We start from the raw sequence: 15192 nt of genomic DNA on the forward strand, positions 1-15192 counted from the left end.
CAAAGGGGCGTATATTGAAGCAAATAAGTTCAAAGTGGCGTAACTCCTAGAAAAAAAATTGAATAATAATTTCCAGTCGATATGCACATCTACATAGTATGTCCTTATTATCTACAAAGTTTCATGAAATTCTGTTGTTTGGTTTCAGAGGAGTCGCGATGACAAACTGTTGCAGTAGTATATTGGGGCAAATAAATTCAAAGGGCAGGAACTCCTAGAAAAAAAATTGAATCATAATCTTCTGTCTATATGCACATCTACGTAGTATGTCCTTATTATATAAAAAGGTTTCATGGAATTCTGTTGTGTGGTTTAAGAGGAGTTGCGTTGACAAGAACAGGACTGACGGACGGACGGGTCAAAAACTTATACCCTCTGCAACTTCGTTGCGTGGGTTATAATTACAATACACATTGATTCTAGGTATAGGATATTATAACTGGAGATAAAAAAATACATCTTTCGCCTGTCGTGACATTTTGAACGAATGCAAATGGCGGTAAAGGCATGCATAGAAAAATGTCAAATACCGCATTTGTGTTTGTAAAATGTTTGCTCTAGTTCCTCCTCTTAGCTGCTGTGATTTATGATTTAAACATCGGTTACTTCTATTGTCTCTTATGTATATTGAAGGACATCTGTAAACAGAACGTGTATTGGGATTTATTGTGCTTATTACCTCTTATGGATTTGTTGTTGAATGTGTCTTGGTCGTTTTAGGCAAAGAAGCTTAGTCTCCTTACAGAATTCACAGGAAAAGAAAATTTAATCATGTTAATAGAAGATCAAAAAATATAACCGACTCAAGCGATTAGAGTCTATGGCAAATTATTTTTCAAAAATTTCAGGACATGATAGGTCCCTTAGAGATAGATCTGTTTGCTTTACGAATAAATTTTAAACAGTAAATATGTTAGCTGGAAAAATCAGATCAAATTAGTCATGCATAAGACATTGATGCAACGAACACCTACTGATTCAAACAGGGTCTCTCAATGTTGTAGCATGGTAAATTTCTGAGGACAAAGTCCTACCAAAGGACTATCACAAGCGGCTGTAGAGTTGCATGAAAAAGGATGAAGACCAGGACCCAACATTTCAAACAAAAGCTCAGTCGAAAATGGGCCAGCTGGTGTAGTGAACAATCATTTGATCCTTTCAGGAAACTTTAGGTAATGTAATTGATCTTTTCACAAAATTGTTTTAAATGGAGGCGAAAGATGTCAAATGGATAAAAGTCGAAAAAAACCATTCATCGCCCTGGCTAAAAAAGAAACAGTCTAATAGACAAAAACAGTACACATAACACAACATAGAAAACCAAAGAATGAGCAACTCGATCCTCATCAAAAATTGTGGATATCTCAGGTTCTCCGGAAGGGTAAGAAGAAGCTCCATATGCAGTACCCGTCGTGTTGCTCATGCTAGTTTAAACCCTGTGATACATTTGTAAGCCTAATAGGACAATTGGAACATATCCGTAGTCATCTGTGAAATGTATATTCCATAACAGTCAGCATGGTCAATCAACTCGTAAAGGCATCGGTAAGATAGTTTACAATATGAAACATCAAATTGATGGTTTATAAGTAGGAAAACTGACTATCTCACTGCGTTGAAATCTCATTGGTGTCATTGGCTGTTGTCTACTCTGACACATTGTCCATTTCAATTCTCGATTGTATCTTCATTCGACATATGACAGCCATTTTTAATAAGAGGACATGTACACCAACATCATAATCTGAGTTTTTTAGTAACGTTGCTAGTTTTGAATGGTAATTCATCATTGGGTACAAATCAAGCTATAGACATTTAACTTTTATCATTGAAATTAGTGATCTTTACCTACCATTTCTGTGGAAAATGCCTGTACCAGGTCAGGAATATGGCAGTTGTTTTTTACTTGTTCTGTTGATAGGTAGCAATTCATTTTGTCAGTTTTCATGGACTTCCCTATCATAAATTTGCCTTTGAATTTGGTATTTTTATTATCCTTTTTTTTCAGCTGGTAGAAACAAACAACTATCTTATTCATGAAATTATCTTCTTTGTTTATAATATCAGTGGTATTCTAAAATTCACTAAAATTCATATGCAAATCATAAGTTAGCATGCTATAAAATTGAAAAACATTGAAAGAGAAATTCATCAAATTATAACATTGAAGTAAATAGTTTAATAAAAACATTAATATATATATATATATGCATTTCAAATCAACAATAAATAAAACAAATCCATGTTACAGCCATGCATACATGATAAGGTTTCTAGGGAAATGAATGAGGAGGTTCTTGCACTGACCTAATCCCAGAAAATGCAATCAAATTTTCCCCCTGATATTCATAAAAACAATTTACCAGGACAGGGATCTTTAAAATATTATTTCAAAGGAACAAAAGATGACTGTTCTTATTCTTTAAGGTGGTTTTTTGAAAGATCAGTCAAGTACAAAATATGTATATATATGCATGTAATTGAAATGATTATTAGATCTCTCCAACGAAATAACAAATGAATGAATGACTGCAATATATTCTATTTGAAGGATAGTATTAGTTGACCCTTAGGGAGATGGAAATAAATACATCTTAGTTGTGTAATTTGCACCCTACGTACTAGAAACCTTAAATTCATAAACATCTTTTGAGGCCAAATTTACAAGTTTTCTTGCCCAGTGGTCGGATTGGCAATTGCCAAATTGTACAAATAGAAAATAAACAAAATTGGAAAATCCAATACTGTAGGCTTATTACTAACAATTATCTTCACAACAATGAAATATAAATTCGTTTGGGAACTTTGTTGTAGTTTCAAAATGGATTCCACAGCCTGATATATCGAGGGATCGTAAATAATAGTATTTGCTCCTTCAACTAAACTGCCTGTTTCACCATCTTCAATAACTCTATAGACCAAATTATTGTCCTCTGTGTAAATAATATGAGAGCCTTCTCCTATGCTGTATGGAATTTCTACATATTTAACCTCTACGACACTATCTTCTGTCTGTGAACTCTCGTCATCTCCTAATGACAAATCAACCTGATTAAGTAATTCTTGTTCTGTTTCTATTGAAACCGTGTTTGTTTGGTCTGTCAATAGATTCTCATTCTCGTTTTTGACATCGCTTTCAGACAAATGCCTTTCTCGCTAATCGGTATTTTGACAATATTGGGATCATCCATGTTCATGGTTGCTATTGAATTATAACCTTGAGTTGTGCATTTTTCAAGATGTTTTGTGGAGGCAAGATGACGCCTTAGTTTATATGGCGAGCTTGCCTTGAATGAGCAGATTTTGCACATGTAATTCTTCTGTCTGCCAAAATGTGACTTTCTGTGTTCATTCAGCAATGAAATTGTTGGAAATCTATTATTGCAGAGGTCACAATAATGTATCTTATTATCAATGTGAGAACTTTCGTGTCGTAAGTATTCCTGCTGACTTGATGAAATACGATCGCAGAACTTGCATGGCTAAATTTTTACTCCTGCCTGCTCAGCGATTTCTCTGTGTTCTTTCAGATGATGATACTTTTGCCCCATAAACATTTGAACTTTCTGCTACAGTGATCACACTTATACCTTACTCTGTCATAGTACCGAAGCCGATGCATTCGCAATCCTTGTGCCGTCTTGGACGACATTCCACATACATCAAAAACAAAGTCTTGATGAAGTCTCATGTGGATATGCAAAGCACTTTTTAATCTAAATATTTTTTGACAAACTCTACATGAATATAAAAAAAACAAGATGTGGTATGATTGTCAATGAGACAACTCTTAACAAGAGACCACGGAAATTAACAACTATAGGTCACCGTACGGCCTTCAACAATGAACAAAAGCCCATACTGATAGTTAGCTATAAAAGGCCCCGAAATGACAAATGTTGAACAATTAAAACGAGAAAACTTACGGCCTACTTAATGAACAAAAAAATGAACGAAAACCAAATATGTAACACAGCAACAAACGACAACAACCGAATTACAGGCTCCTGACTTGGGACATGCACATTCATACAGAATGTGGTGGGGTCAAACATGTAAGCGGGATCCAACCCTACCCCTAACCTGGCACAGTGGTGTAACAGTACAAAATAAGAACGAACTATAAAGATCAGTTGATATCATCAGATGGATACAAATAGAAATACATCTAACAAAAACACAGAGTGGACGTGGGCGGGTATTTGTACATCCCAACAACAAAAAGACACTACGTACAGATATGAGAATACTCGCAGTTACTGACAGCTAGTTCAAAGCCAATAACAACTAATAAAAAAATCATGCATCTTAGACTAAATTATCAATCAGTACACATCCAACATCCAATGGATTTAGTGTAAAGACGTTATAAACAGTCAGAGAAAAACATGACCTTGTGCAAGGCCAAGATACAGGTATCCACAGATTGTAGATCCATTAAAGTGCTTATGTATATAACAATAATATTTAGTTTGCTTTCAATTTACTTATAACAAAATCAATATTAATACCAATAAAAATAATATTCAAAGATCTAATTACATTGTTGAATTGGTAACCTTTTAGAATAAGTTTCTTTAAAGGATCGATAATTTTTCAAGGATCGTTTCTAAATTTCCGGGCACGGTAAACAAGATCTCCGTAAAAATGAGGATGTTCTATCCCGTTTGCAATAAGTTTATACAGGTACAACCAAACTTCAAAACCAAATCTTTATATCGCTGGAAGAATTTAGTAAAAGTTTTAAGTAATTTGTGGTAACGAAATGAATGTTTTCTTTCTTGTGAATGAAATGACTGTGCTGTAAAGCTGTCTCAACTGAAGAAAACACTTTCCCACAAATATAACAAATTCCTGGCACCTTCAAAGGAGTTTAACCCCGCCACATACTGTATGTGCCTGTCCCAAGTCAGGAGCTGTATCAATTCAGTGGTTATCGGTTGTTGCTTTTCGGGGTCTTTTATAGCTGACTATGCAGTTTAGGTTTTACTCATTGTTGAAGGCTGTCGGTGACCCATGTTATCAATTTCTATTTCATTTGATCTTTTGTGGAGAGTGGTCTTATTGGCAATCATACCATATCTTCTTATTTTTATATTATCAATTGAAAATAACTGTGCAAAATTCGGGCTTTCTGCAGGTTTCAACAGCAATAAACAATAAGCAATGCATTAGCTTGATCATGTGTATCAGCATTTAGTGTGTATTTTTGTATAGACGTCATCTTATTAACCACCTAGAATACTTCCGAAGACTGCCGAAAGTCTTATAACCTGATAAAAACATAAATATAGATAGATAGTGATCATGTGCAATTGTTTTTTCTAGGTCTGATTGATTTCATATTGTAGTTTTAATAGAAATGTTCATTATCGTTTTTGCCTGTATAAGAATGATTTTTTTTGTGGATCGAATCAGTCTACCAAATGGTTCATCCATGTTTCACTTTCAATGTTGACTTTCTTTTCCTTCTAATAGCTGAATACATTTGTAACCCATTTCCATTTTAGCGGTTAAATTGAAGGTCACATGGATGCGGATTCAATGATGTCGAATTATTTATTTGCAAGTGAACAATTCTTAAACCTCCAAAACTAAAAGTTGAAAATAGAGGTAAAAGAATCATTCGATATTTGTTTATAATCTAGCTAGAATTATAAAATTTTGCCAAACTGTGATGACCTTATTTTTCAATCTTGAAAACCATATTTTAGAAGATTTACGTGATGTTTCTTAAACCTCCCAAACTAAAAGTTAAAAATAAAGGTAAAAGAATCATTCGATATTTGTTTACAATCTAGCTAGAATTATAAAATTTTGCCAAACTGTGATGACCTTATTTTTCAATCTTGAAAACCATATTTTAGAAGATTTAAGTGATGACCGTCCAACATATAAGAAAATCGTATGTAACTGTTTATATACGGTGGAATAATGTTTACAAAATCAATTGTTTATTTCTATCACACGTTTGAGGTAGGAAAATCAATATCCTTAATGACTTTAGAATTAAATATTTCAAATGAGTTTTGACAGTCTTGATGCTGCAGAAGTGTAATTATAGATATCGCCTATAGCTATATACCGAAAGCAACATTTTGCCAAATCCCTTTCTCCCATCATCTGTGCAGAAATTCCCAGGAAATACATTGTATGAAATAACTCGAACATTTTAACCATACGCACAGAACAGCTTTGCCTGTTATCCGCGTGTGAAAAGTTATCGAAGTATTCCCGTAATAGTCTCATGAATGCATCTTCACATGAATCAATATTTTCAAGATAGTAATAGCTCAAAAAGCGAATGAAATGCGCCATTGGTTTGCAAGTATATACTGTAAAAGGGTCCTTAGCGTCCTGTTGTAATTCTGGTAAAATCGCCAATGATTTGGAATCAAGGTTGATATCAAGATTTGTTAAGTTTTTTACTACAGTGATTGTCTTTTCATGTTGCATCAATTCCATTACATAATCATGTAATTCATGAAATACAACGATATCACAAGATGTTTCAACCGGAACAGGAATTGTTTTGTCTGTGAACTTTGACATGACATGATCTGTTATGATTAATGCTTCTAGAAAATGTTTATGACTATATAAGAATGTTGCTAACAGCAACCATCCTGATATTGCATCTGAATTAACACCAATCAATAATTGACTAAGGTAATGTTTGTATTTGAAGTATTGTAGTTTGTTGGTAGGCCTGCAATGCATATTTGGTATCTCAGATACGAAATGGTGTGCATCTGCAAAAAATAAGTTAAATATGCTTCTCGACAAACAACTTTTAGAATGATGTAGAATGTTCTTCATCAATCTGTAAATATTCCCTTTCGCTCTTCCAGACGAAAAAAGATGAATTGTTTCTTGTGCTAGTATGGTTTTTATGCTTAAAGGCCTATTAATATTACAAGAAAAACTCGAGTAATCATGGAGAGTTTCTGAAAATGAAAAACATTGAATGCCTTGCTGATACACATTCTGAAGAAGACCGACCAATTTCGTTTTGTTACTTGTGTCGAACCGGGAATAGAAAAGATTTTTGTTAGGAATAAAATAGTGTAATAGTGTTAAATATTCTACACAGTATAACAGTTTCTGTAGGCATGCCATAAAACATGGAATAATGTTGTCTGGACGCCAAATAGGCGGATCTAATTCTTCAGATATCCAAAACATTAAAGTTTTTAGGAAATATGAGCACAATAACCCTTTTAAACCTGGAAACTTCTCTATTATTTCTTTCAGCAAGATTTTCAATAAAGCATAGCACAGTAACTGGGTATGACAAAATGAAAAAATCAACATCTTTTCTGCGACTGAAAACGATATCCTCCATTCAAAATTTTCATTCTTGGATCCTTTGCAACCGATGGGGACAAATAAGACGCCTAATGATGTTATTTGTGAAATAAGATCAGATGATGGCCATTCTGTACGTGGTCTACTGACCCATGGTTGCGCTTGTGATATCCATTTTTCACATTTGATGCAATATGCAACATCAAGCTGTTCTAAATCATCCGATATACATGGACCATGAAGATTCTTTAACATTGGTTTTGTTAATACTAATTGTCTCAAACGATATGTTTTGAAAAGCTCACTTGAAAGCAGCATCTTGCCGTTTTTTTGTTGCCACATTTGTTCAGTAAGCGCATACAAAACTCCATGTCTAGTTAATATATGAAGGTATGTGAAGCATGGTGGCGTTTCATCGGTGTCCATGATCAATATGACTTTCAGACAATCAGTAACATCACTTACCGATTCGTATACTCTATAGTCAGGTTCAATAAACATCAAATCAGTGTCACTTCCTTTAAAATTGAGTCCTTCCCCTTTACTACCACTGCTTATTCGTGGAAAATTATTATCCATGGCAATATCTCCTATTGTATATATCAACCGCCTTGACCTTACAATATCTTCTGATCCCACTTTCTTGCAAAGATACGCGTAAAATTCCAGTGATTTTATTTTATCTGACTTTGACATTTTGATGAATTTTATGTTATCGCTTTAGAACCTTTCCGACTATCTAGTCAACCTGTAAAATGAAAATCAATATGTACTTTTTAATATAAATTTGAACGCTGTGTCCGTTTGACTATGCAGATATATAGGTCATTCCCTTTAGGGTTACTTAACTTTTATTACATGATTGATTAGAAAATGAAAGCTTTGAACAATTAGGAGGTTTATAGCTATTCTAAATCTGGTTTAAACGAACTAAACGGTTTAAAATTAATTTGACAAAAACATACGGATTTTTTTAGAAATATCTTTGGACTGGGTTAGGAGAAACAAAGATTTCAGGATAACTTTGAAACAGTTTTTCTCTTTTTAATGCCTTCTATACAAAAGAACTTATTTAGAGACTCATTCAAGGAAGTGAAATAAACCATTTATGTTATTTATAGTTTGTGCTCAACATAACAACGGTCATTCGCAAATGATATGCATGTACGTAAAAGAGAATTTGTGGAGAGAATTTTTGATACTAGCCAGTATTTGTTTATGTTGGTTCTTGGATTAAACCATGACGTATAGTGAATTTGAGTATATTTTTCATTGTTGTTTGTTATATACGCAACAGAGGGATTATAAAACAAAACGTCTTTGATATTCTGAATTGCAAGGTAAACAAAAATATCAGACAAAATCTATATAATGATATACAAATTAGGTGATGAACATTTCATTCATTTCCCTGATGAACAAAAATTATTTTATATATAAAACCCCGCTTCCTTTAGACATGTCAGAATTATTGGCTTCTTTTTTAAAAAGTCATTAGAACTGAAGGCAGAGGTCTCATTGTAACATGGCTATATATATATTGAATAGTGTAATATTGTAAATTTATCACTTACGTTGTTTTTTTTTTGTATACTGTTTTGTTTTTATTTTGTTGTTTATTGATTGTTTAAATTTGTATTGCCACAAACATATTGTAAATTTTTAATGACAATAACATTGATTTGATTTGTTATCTATCTTTAGGTAAAAACTATGCATAACCACATCTTCCTATATCTATGTATGTGGTTATCAGTGTGTAGAAGAAACCTGCCATGACATTGGTACCGCTTTCGAATACAAACATTTTAAATATATAGTTAATTAACCTCCAAATAAACACAAACATAATACGAAAGTTTATATAATTGAACCTGTACACAAGACAAAGGGACGAAATAAACAAAACAAAAAACAGTTTGAAAGTCGCATTGTTTTCGAAAAAGACTAAATTCCAACTGCATATTCACTAGATCTAAATGACAACATAATCATGATAATGGACTGGAAACATATTACATAAATTACTTTATTATTTCTACAAATCTTCGTTTAATATAAAGAGAAAAAAACTTTATTTGAAATTAAAAATCTTTCCTTCTCACATGTTGATAATTTAGGTTTAAATGTATTTTTACACAAATATTCCCCCAAGAATTAAATACAAAACAAGTAATTTTCTTCTACAGAAAACATGTTAAAAAGTCCTTTCCGGTGCTTACTGTTCAATGATTCCACAACCATATGGTTTATATGTATTTTCCTTTGAAGTAATGGAAGTATTACATTTGGTGTACGCAATGCTATTTAAAGTGTCTTGTGATATAAATTGCTACTTCCGGTTTACACAAGATCTGTACCGATTTACCTTTTCCAAGTCATATGTAGAATGAACTGACCAATATGAGTTATTATCAAAGTCAAATATTTAAAACTTCAAACTGATCTTTGACCATGCCAAAATTTGAAGGTCAAATATCAATTTAAGATGAGAATTACATTTTCGTTACCAATTGTACTACAGTAGATGCGCATTACGATAATAAATGTCTCATCAGTGGTAATCGAGACCAAAATATTTTTAAGACCAAACCTTGTACAATCGTTGAAGAGCTGATCAACCAAAAAGTACGAGGTTTGCATAAGACCAATACATTCCCTTGTTTCAAATAATTTTCGAAAAATATCGCATCATATCTAAATAAAAAATATCCGTATCAACAAGAAATGGTGAGTGAACCTAGTTTTATAGCTACCTGGCTGTAAAGACACTTGTTTATTGTTGACGACAGTAAGCTTCACCTAAATATCATTTCGCTTTTATATCATTGGGCTTCTGTTACATTGAATTATATCCAACAATTTCATTTTTTATCAACAATTGTATTATTGAATGTCACTTGACAGCAAAAATATATCTTCTAATTAAAAAAAAAAAAAGGATAAAAAGAAATGCGCAGAAATGACTCAAATAAACCTAATTTCTTACCTTTCATTACAATGATGCTCATTCACAAAGAGTTCTAAATGATCACGTTCACAATACATGCAATCGACTTGTATGAAATAAAATGTATATCTTACAAGTTTAATCTTGCCTGGCTTAACCTAAAATGTGTATATCTTTGTTTGACGTCATTTGATACTTTCGTTGATCGGAAAAGTGGAAACATATTTGAAGTAATAAAGAAAGTTTAAAGGTAGCTTTAGATAACACGCAATCCCAGCCATTTCAATGTTTGTGAGTAAGAGGTTTACCATTGTTAGATATGACTTTTTAAACAAGCGAAATTACTTTTTTTAAATTGTTAATATTGATTTTAAAAACTAAGATTTATTTTCAAATACAATATTATATTATCAAAAACAACCAGTAAAATATTCTGTGATGGAAACCAATAGAAATCATATAAAATGTCCTACAATGCATACATAAACGATTTCTACTTTTATCTATGCTTTGATAATTTACCCATCATGCCCATTACAAAGTTTTTTTTATCTGAATTGTTATTTTACTTAACTCACTAGTAAATGAATAAATGTATCGTTATTGCAAGAAGAGAAAAACTTTGATTGTACTGAATCATATTTATACAAAACTTTCCCTGAGACCAAATAAATGAGAAGAATCTTGTCGAGAAATTTAGTTTAAATAAAAATAGGCGAAACATACCTAAGGGGTATTTTAACTCATATGTCGAAAATAAACTGACAACGCCATCGCAAAAAAAGAGAAAAAGACCAAACGTCAAACAAAAGTATACAAAGAACAACTTAGAAAACTAAAGACCGAGCAACACGAACCCTTCATATTTCTATGATATTCTTTCACGGAATTATGACAATCAAGACAATATAAAAAAAAATTGCCAACTTTCCTTTTTTCAGTAGTAAAATACTCACTACCCTTTCACATGGTGTTAATTGTTACAATTTAGTAATTGTATGATTTAATTAATGGATCTCGTGTTGTCCATAATTTATAGTAGTAATTTTACGAATCAGCTGTTTTTACGATGGAATTTCACCTCGTACAGAATATTTACGATTGGTTGGCAGGTACGTTTATGATAGATGATGTGGGAATGTGTTTACCTTTTTAACTTACTTATTTTCTTAATATAATAAAGTAATGTTTTAGCCGTAATCATCTAAATACCAACAGTGCCATAATCTATTTACTCGAGCAGCCATATTAGTTGTGTATTGGCGGTTTATTACACGAGATTGCTTGTTTACATAACAAACGTTTTGATTGGTTGATCTACTGACCCATAAATTATAAATAGAAGCTTTACAAAACGAACTTCAGATATAATCTCATCGTCTGTAAGAGCAGTCATAAATAAGCCTAGTCTTTATATTTAGTCAGTCTGTTATATTTAGTCAACCTTGTAAAAATGTCTGAGCCACGGTCAACCTTAAGTCTGGTACGCAGGTTATAAATGTTTTAAGAAGAAACTAAATCTTTCTAACACATGGCTATTGTTTATTTTGCACAAGTCAACCTTCAACCTACGGGAAAGTCCCGTCAACCGTCGTTCCACTTAGTCAACCGTCGTTCCACTTAGTCAACCTTCTATCGTTATGATAATATGAGAGAGGTTTTCTGGAAATCTACTTTCATTTTTAACAGAAAGAAATAAGATAAATGAATATTTTATTAAATCAATCCTTATAAGTATTTTATACTATCGGTAACGGAAGGTTGAAAAGTTTAACCTTCTACCAAATTAACCTACGGGAGGCAATCAACCCTTCATGTAATTTCAAGTCAATCTTCCTGACCTATAAATTGGATGATTACGGCATGTTGTATATAAATGTAAATGTATAGTTTGTGATGAATTGTAAACATTTGATTATATAGATGCTACATAAAGTACATCTGAAAGTTATACCTGGCTTAGTTATTATTTCAACTTTATACCAACTCAAAGGATCCATGCAAATTATATTCGATCAAGCCTCTTATTCTAAATAATCTTATCCACTCGGTTTAAGGGGCGAAATCGTTACATTGGTGTCAGAAGTGAGATTCTATTTAACTTTGAATTTGGTGGTTGAAATGATTATTTAAAATTATACTGAAAAAGCTTTAGTATATTTGATTGATGTTAAACTGTTTCACTAAATTTTTATAAAAAATCTAAATTGAATTAGTTGCATTAAAATTTTAGTACATTATGGATGATTCTGGAGAAGTAATTATAGCTATTAATCATTCTTTCAAAGAGGAAAATGATGGGGAAATAACCATTCCTTTAGATGAACAGAAGGTTGATAGTGTTGAATGTGCAAGGCAGACAATAAGCCATGACAAAGAACACTATTTATTTGTTAATGAATTAAAAAACCTTAAAAGTTTATTCCATGACCAATTAGGGGAGATAACCCATGATTTCTCTAATTGTCAAAAAGAAGTTATCTGTGCTGTTAATCAGATAAAAAGAGATTTTGAAGATGAAATTTCTTCTATAAAGGTCGTATAAGCCAAATTGAAGATGATGTACATGAAAACAAGAAAAATATTTCTACCATTTATAAAATGATGGAACAAAATAAAGATTTAGTAAATCACAGTAATCACATGAGTGACATGGTAAACACTGAAAACAAATCTGAAGTGATATCAGGTGTTGGGCAAGCAGTTCCTGGTGCAAATATTAAGACAAATCAAAACACAGATAATATTTATTTATTTAATAAAGACAAAATGTGTAATGTAAATCAAAACTATGCTGTACTGGATAGACCTCTAGTTCCAAGATTGACCAATTCCCATACCCATTCACACAAGTCTAGTAATGTAACCATGAAGCCACAGTTGTATAAGGGAGATGAAGATTTAAATGAATATTTAGCTCAATTTGAAATTTTAGCTGAAATAAATGGTTGGAATTATGCAACCAAATCATTATATTTGGCTGGTAGTTTAAAAGGGGGAGCAAGAGCTCTGTTAAATGAACTAGATAAAGAGTCTAGGAAAGATTATGATAGTTTGGTTAAAGTTTTGGACGATAGATATGGTTCAGCTGAAAAATCAGAATTATTTAGGGCAAAACTCCAGACCCGTATGAGAGGGAAAGAAGAAAGTTTACCAGAGTTGGCTCAGTCAATTAAGAAATTGACTAGGCAAGCTTATCCAAGTGCCCCATCCACAATAACTAGTGTATTAGCACTAGAACATTTCATTGATGCTTTACCAGATGCTGATCTGAGACTAAGACTTAGGGAATTCCAACCCTAAATCTATACACGAAGCAGAAACACTAGCTGTAAGGTTAGAGACCTTAAAGTTAGCAGAGAGACAAAAAGGGCGCATGGTTAGACAGGCCGATACAGTTCATAATGAGAAGAATACAATTAATACAGAGTTGAACAATGACAAGGGGGAGGATTTTAAATCATTAAGGCACGAGTTGTCTGATTTTAAGAAGGAACTGGTATCTTTGACTAGAGATATTAAGGGTATTTCCAAAAACCAAAACAGGAATAGCCAAGGGGGAGGTAATCAACAGAGGAATTATCAAAATGGTCAGAGAGGATATTATGACCAGAATAAGAATTTTGGTCAGGGAAACAGAAATTTTAATCAAAGAAATAATAATTTTGGTCAAAATAGGCAGAATCAACCTAATTACTATCAACAGGGAACCAGTTGAGGTCAGACTCAGGGGTCAGAGCTAGGCCAAGTCAGAATGGCCCAAATCGATAAAGATAAATGAATCTTTGGCAAATAATGAGGGACTATTTGTAAGAGCTAAAATTAATGAAAAATTGGTTTAACTGATTTAGTTGAACATACCATAAATACTGGAAATCACCCTCCAGTACGTCAGCGACCCAGACGAATACCCCTAGCTAGAATGAAAGATTCTGAAGCTGAAATTCAGAAAATGGTTAAGCAAGATATTATAGAACCCTCTACAAGTCCCTGGAACTCCAAAATTGTTCTCGTGAAGAAGTCAGATGACAGTTGGAGGTTCTGTATTGATTTTTGCTCCGTAAATTTACTGGTTTTACGACCATCCTACCCGTTACATGGTATAGATGACACAAAAGATTCATTGGCAGGCTCCAAGTTCTTCTCAACCGTCGATTTAACGTCAGGGTATTATCAGATTCCCGTAGCCAAAGAAGATAGACCAAAAACAGCCTATTCTTTTCCAGGTGGTCTCTGGCAGTTTAAAAGAATGCCCATGGGTCTATGTAATAGTGCCCCTGTTTTTGAAAGATAAATGGAGCAGGTTTTATCAGGTTTGACCTGGAAAATTTGTCTAGTTTATCTAGATGATATTATTATTTTCTCAAAATCATTTGAGGAGCATATGAAAAACTTGAAAGACGTTTTTTAAAGATTAAAAGCATGCTATAATAAAGAATGTCCTCTCTGTGCTAGAGCAGAAATGAAATATGAATTGGTTCCAACTCATAAAGACAGTGTTACGATTGAAAATTGTAATGATCGTGTCACTGTTAGTGAATCTTGCAGAAATGTTCAAGATGTCAGTGCAGAGTTGTCAGTTACAAAACCTAGTATTAGCTGTATAAATGAAGATAGGAGACCAAACATGACAAGTGACGAATCGTGCCACAAAATTAAAAGTCATGTCAATCATAATAAATTTAATAGAGAGGGTCCAGAGAGAAACCCTGATGTACTCCCTGAACATTCTAAAATAGTAAGAGTTTGTACCAGATCTAAGGATTATGGTTGCAGTCTAAATAATAGTCAAAATGAGAAAGGCAACACAGTTAAAGAAATTGATTTTGCAAATGTTTCAGAATCTCAGTTATCTGATGATGTAATCAGGAAAATTTTTCAGTGGAAAATAGATGAAGTTAAACCCACATGGGCAGATGTATCCCATATGAGTC

At 32.8% G+C, this 15192-nt stretch overlaps 1 protein-coding gene across 1 annotated transcript; it reads right to left on the reverse strand.

Moving 5' to 3' along the window:
- Positions 1 to 6018: 6018 nt before the first annotated feature.
- On the reverse strand, positions 6019 to 8052 carry LOC127726774 (uncharacterized). The gene has a single exon (XM_052234229.1). It carries the CDS (start codon positions 8002 to 8004, stop codon positions 6019 to 6021), a length of 1986 nt encoding a protein of 661 aa, XP_052090189.1. The 5' UTR covers positions 8005 to 8052.
- Between the last annotated feature and the right edge of the window lie 7140 nt (positions 8053 to 15192).

Source organism: Mytilus californianus, unplaced genomic scaffold (genome assembly GCF_021869535.1).
Source record: "Mytilus californianus isolate M0D057914Y unplaced genomic scaffold, xbMytCali1.0.p SCAF_18, whole genome shotgun sequence".
NCBI lineage: Eukaryota > Metazoa > Mollusca > Bivalvia > Mytilida > Mytilidae > Mytilus > Mytilus californianus.

Coding starts and splice junctions, on each gene's coding strand:
- LOC127726774 (XM_052234229.1), bottom strand. CDS start 8,004: ATGTCAAAGTCAGATAAAATAAAATCACTGGAATTTTACGCGTATCTT.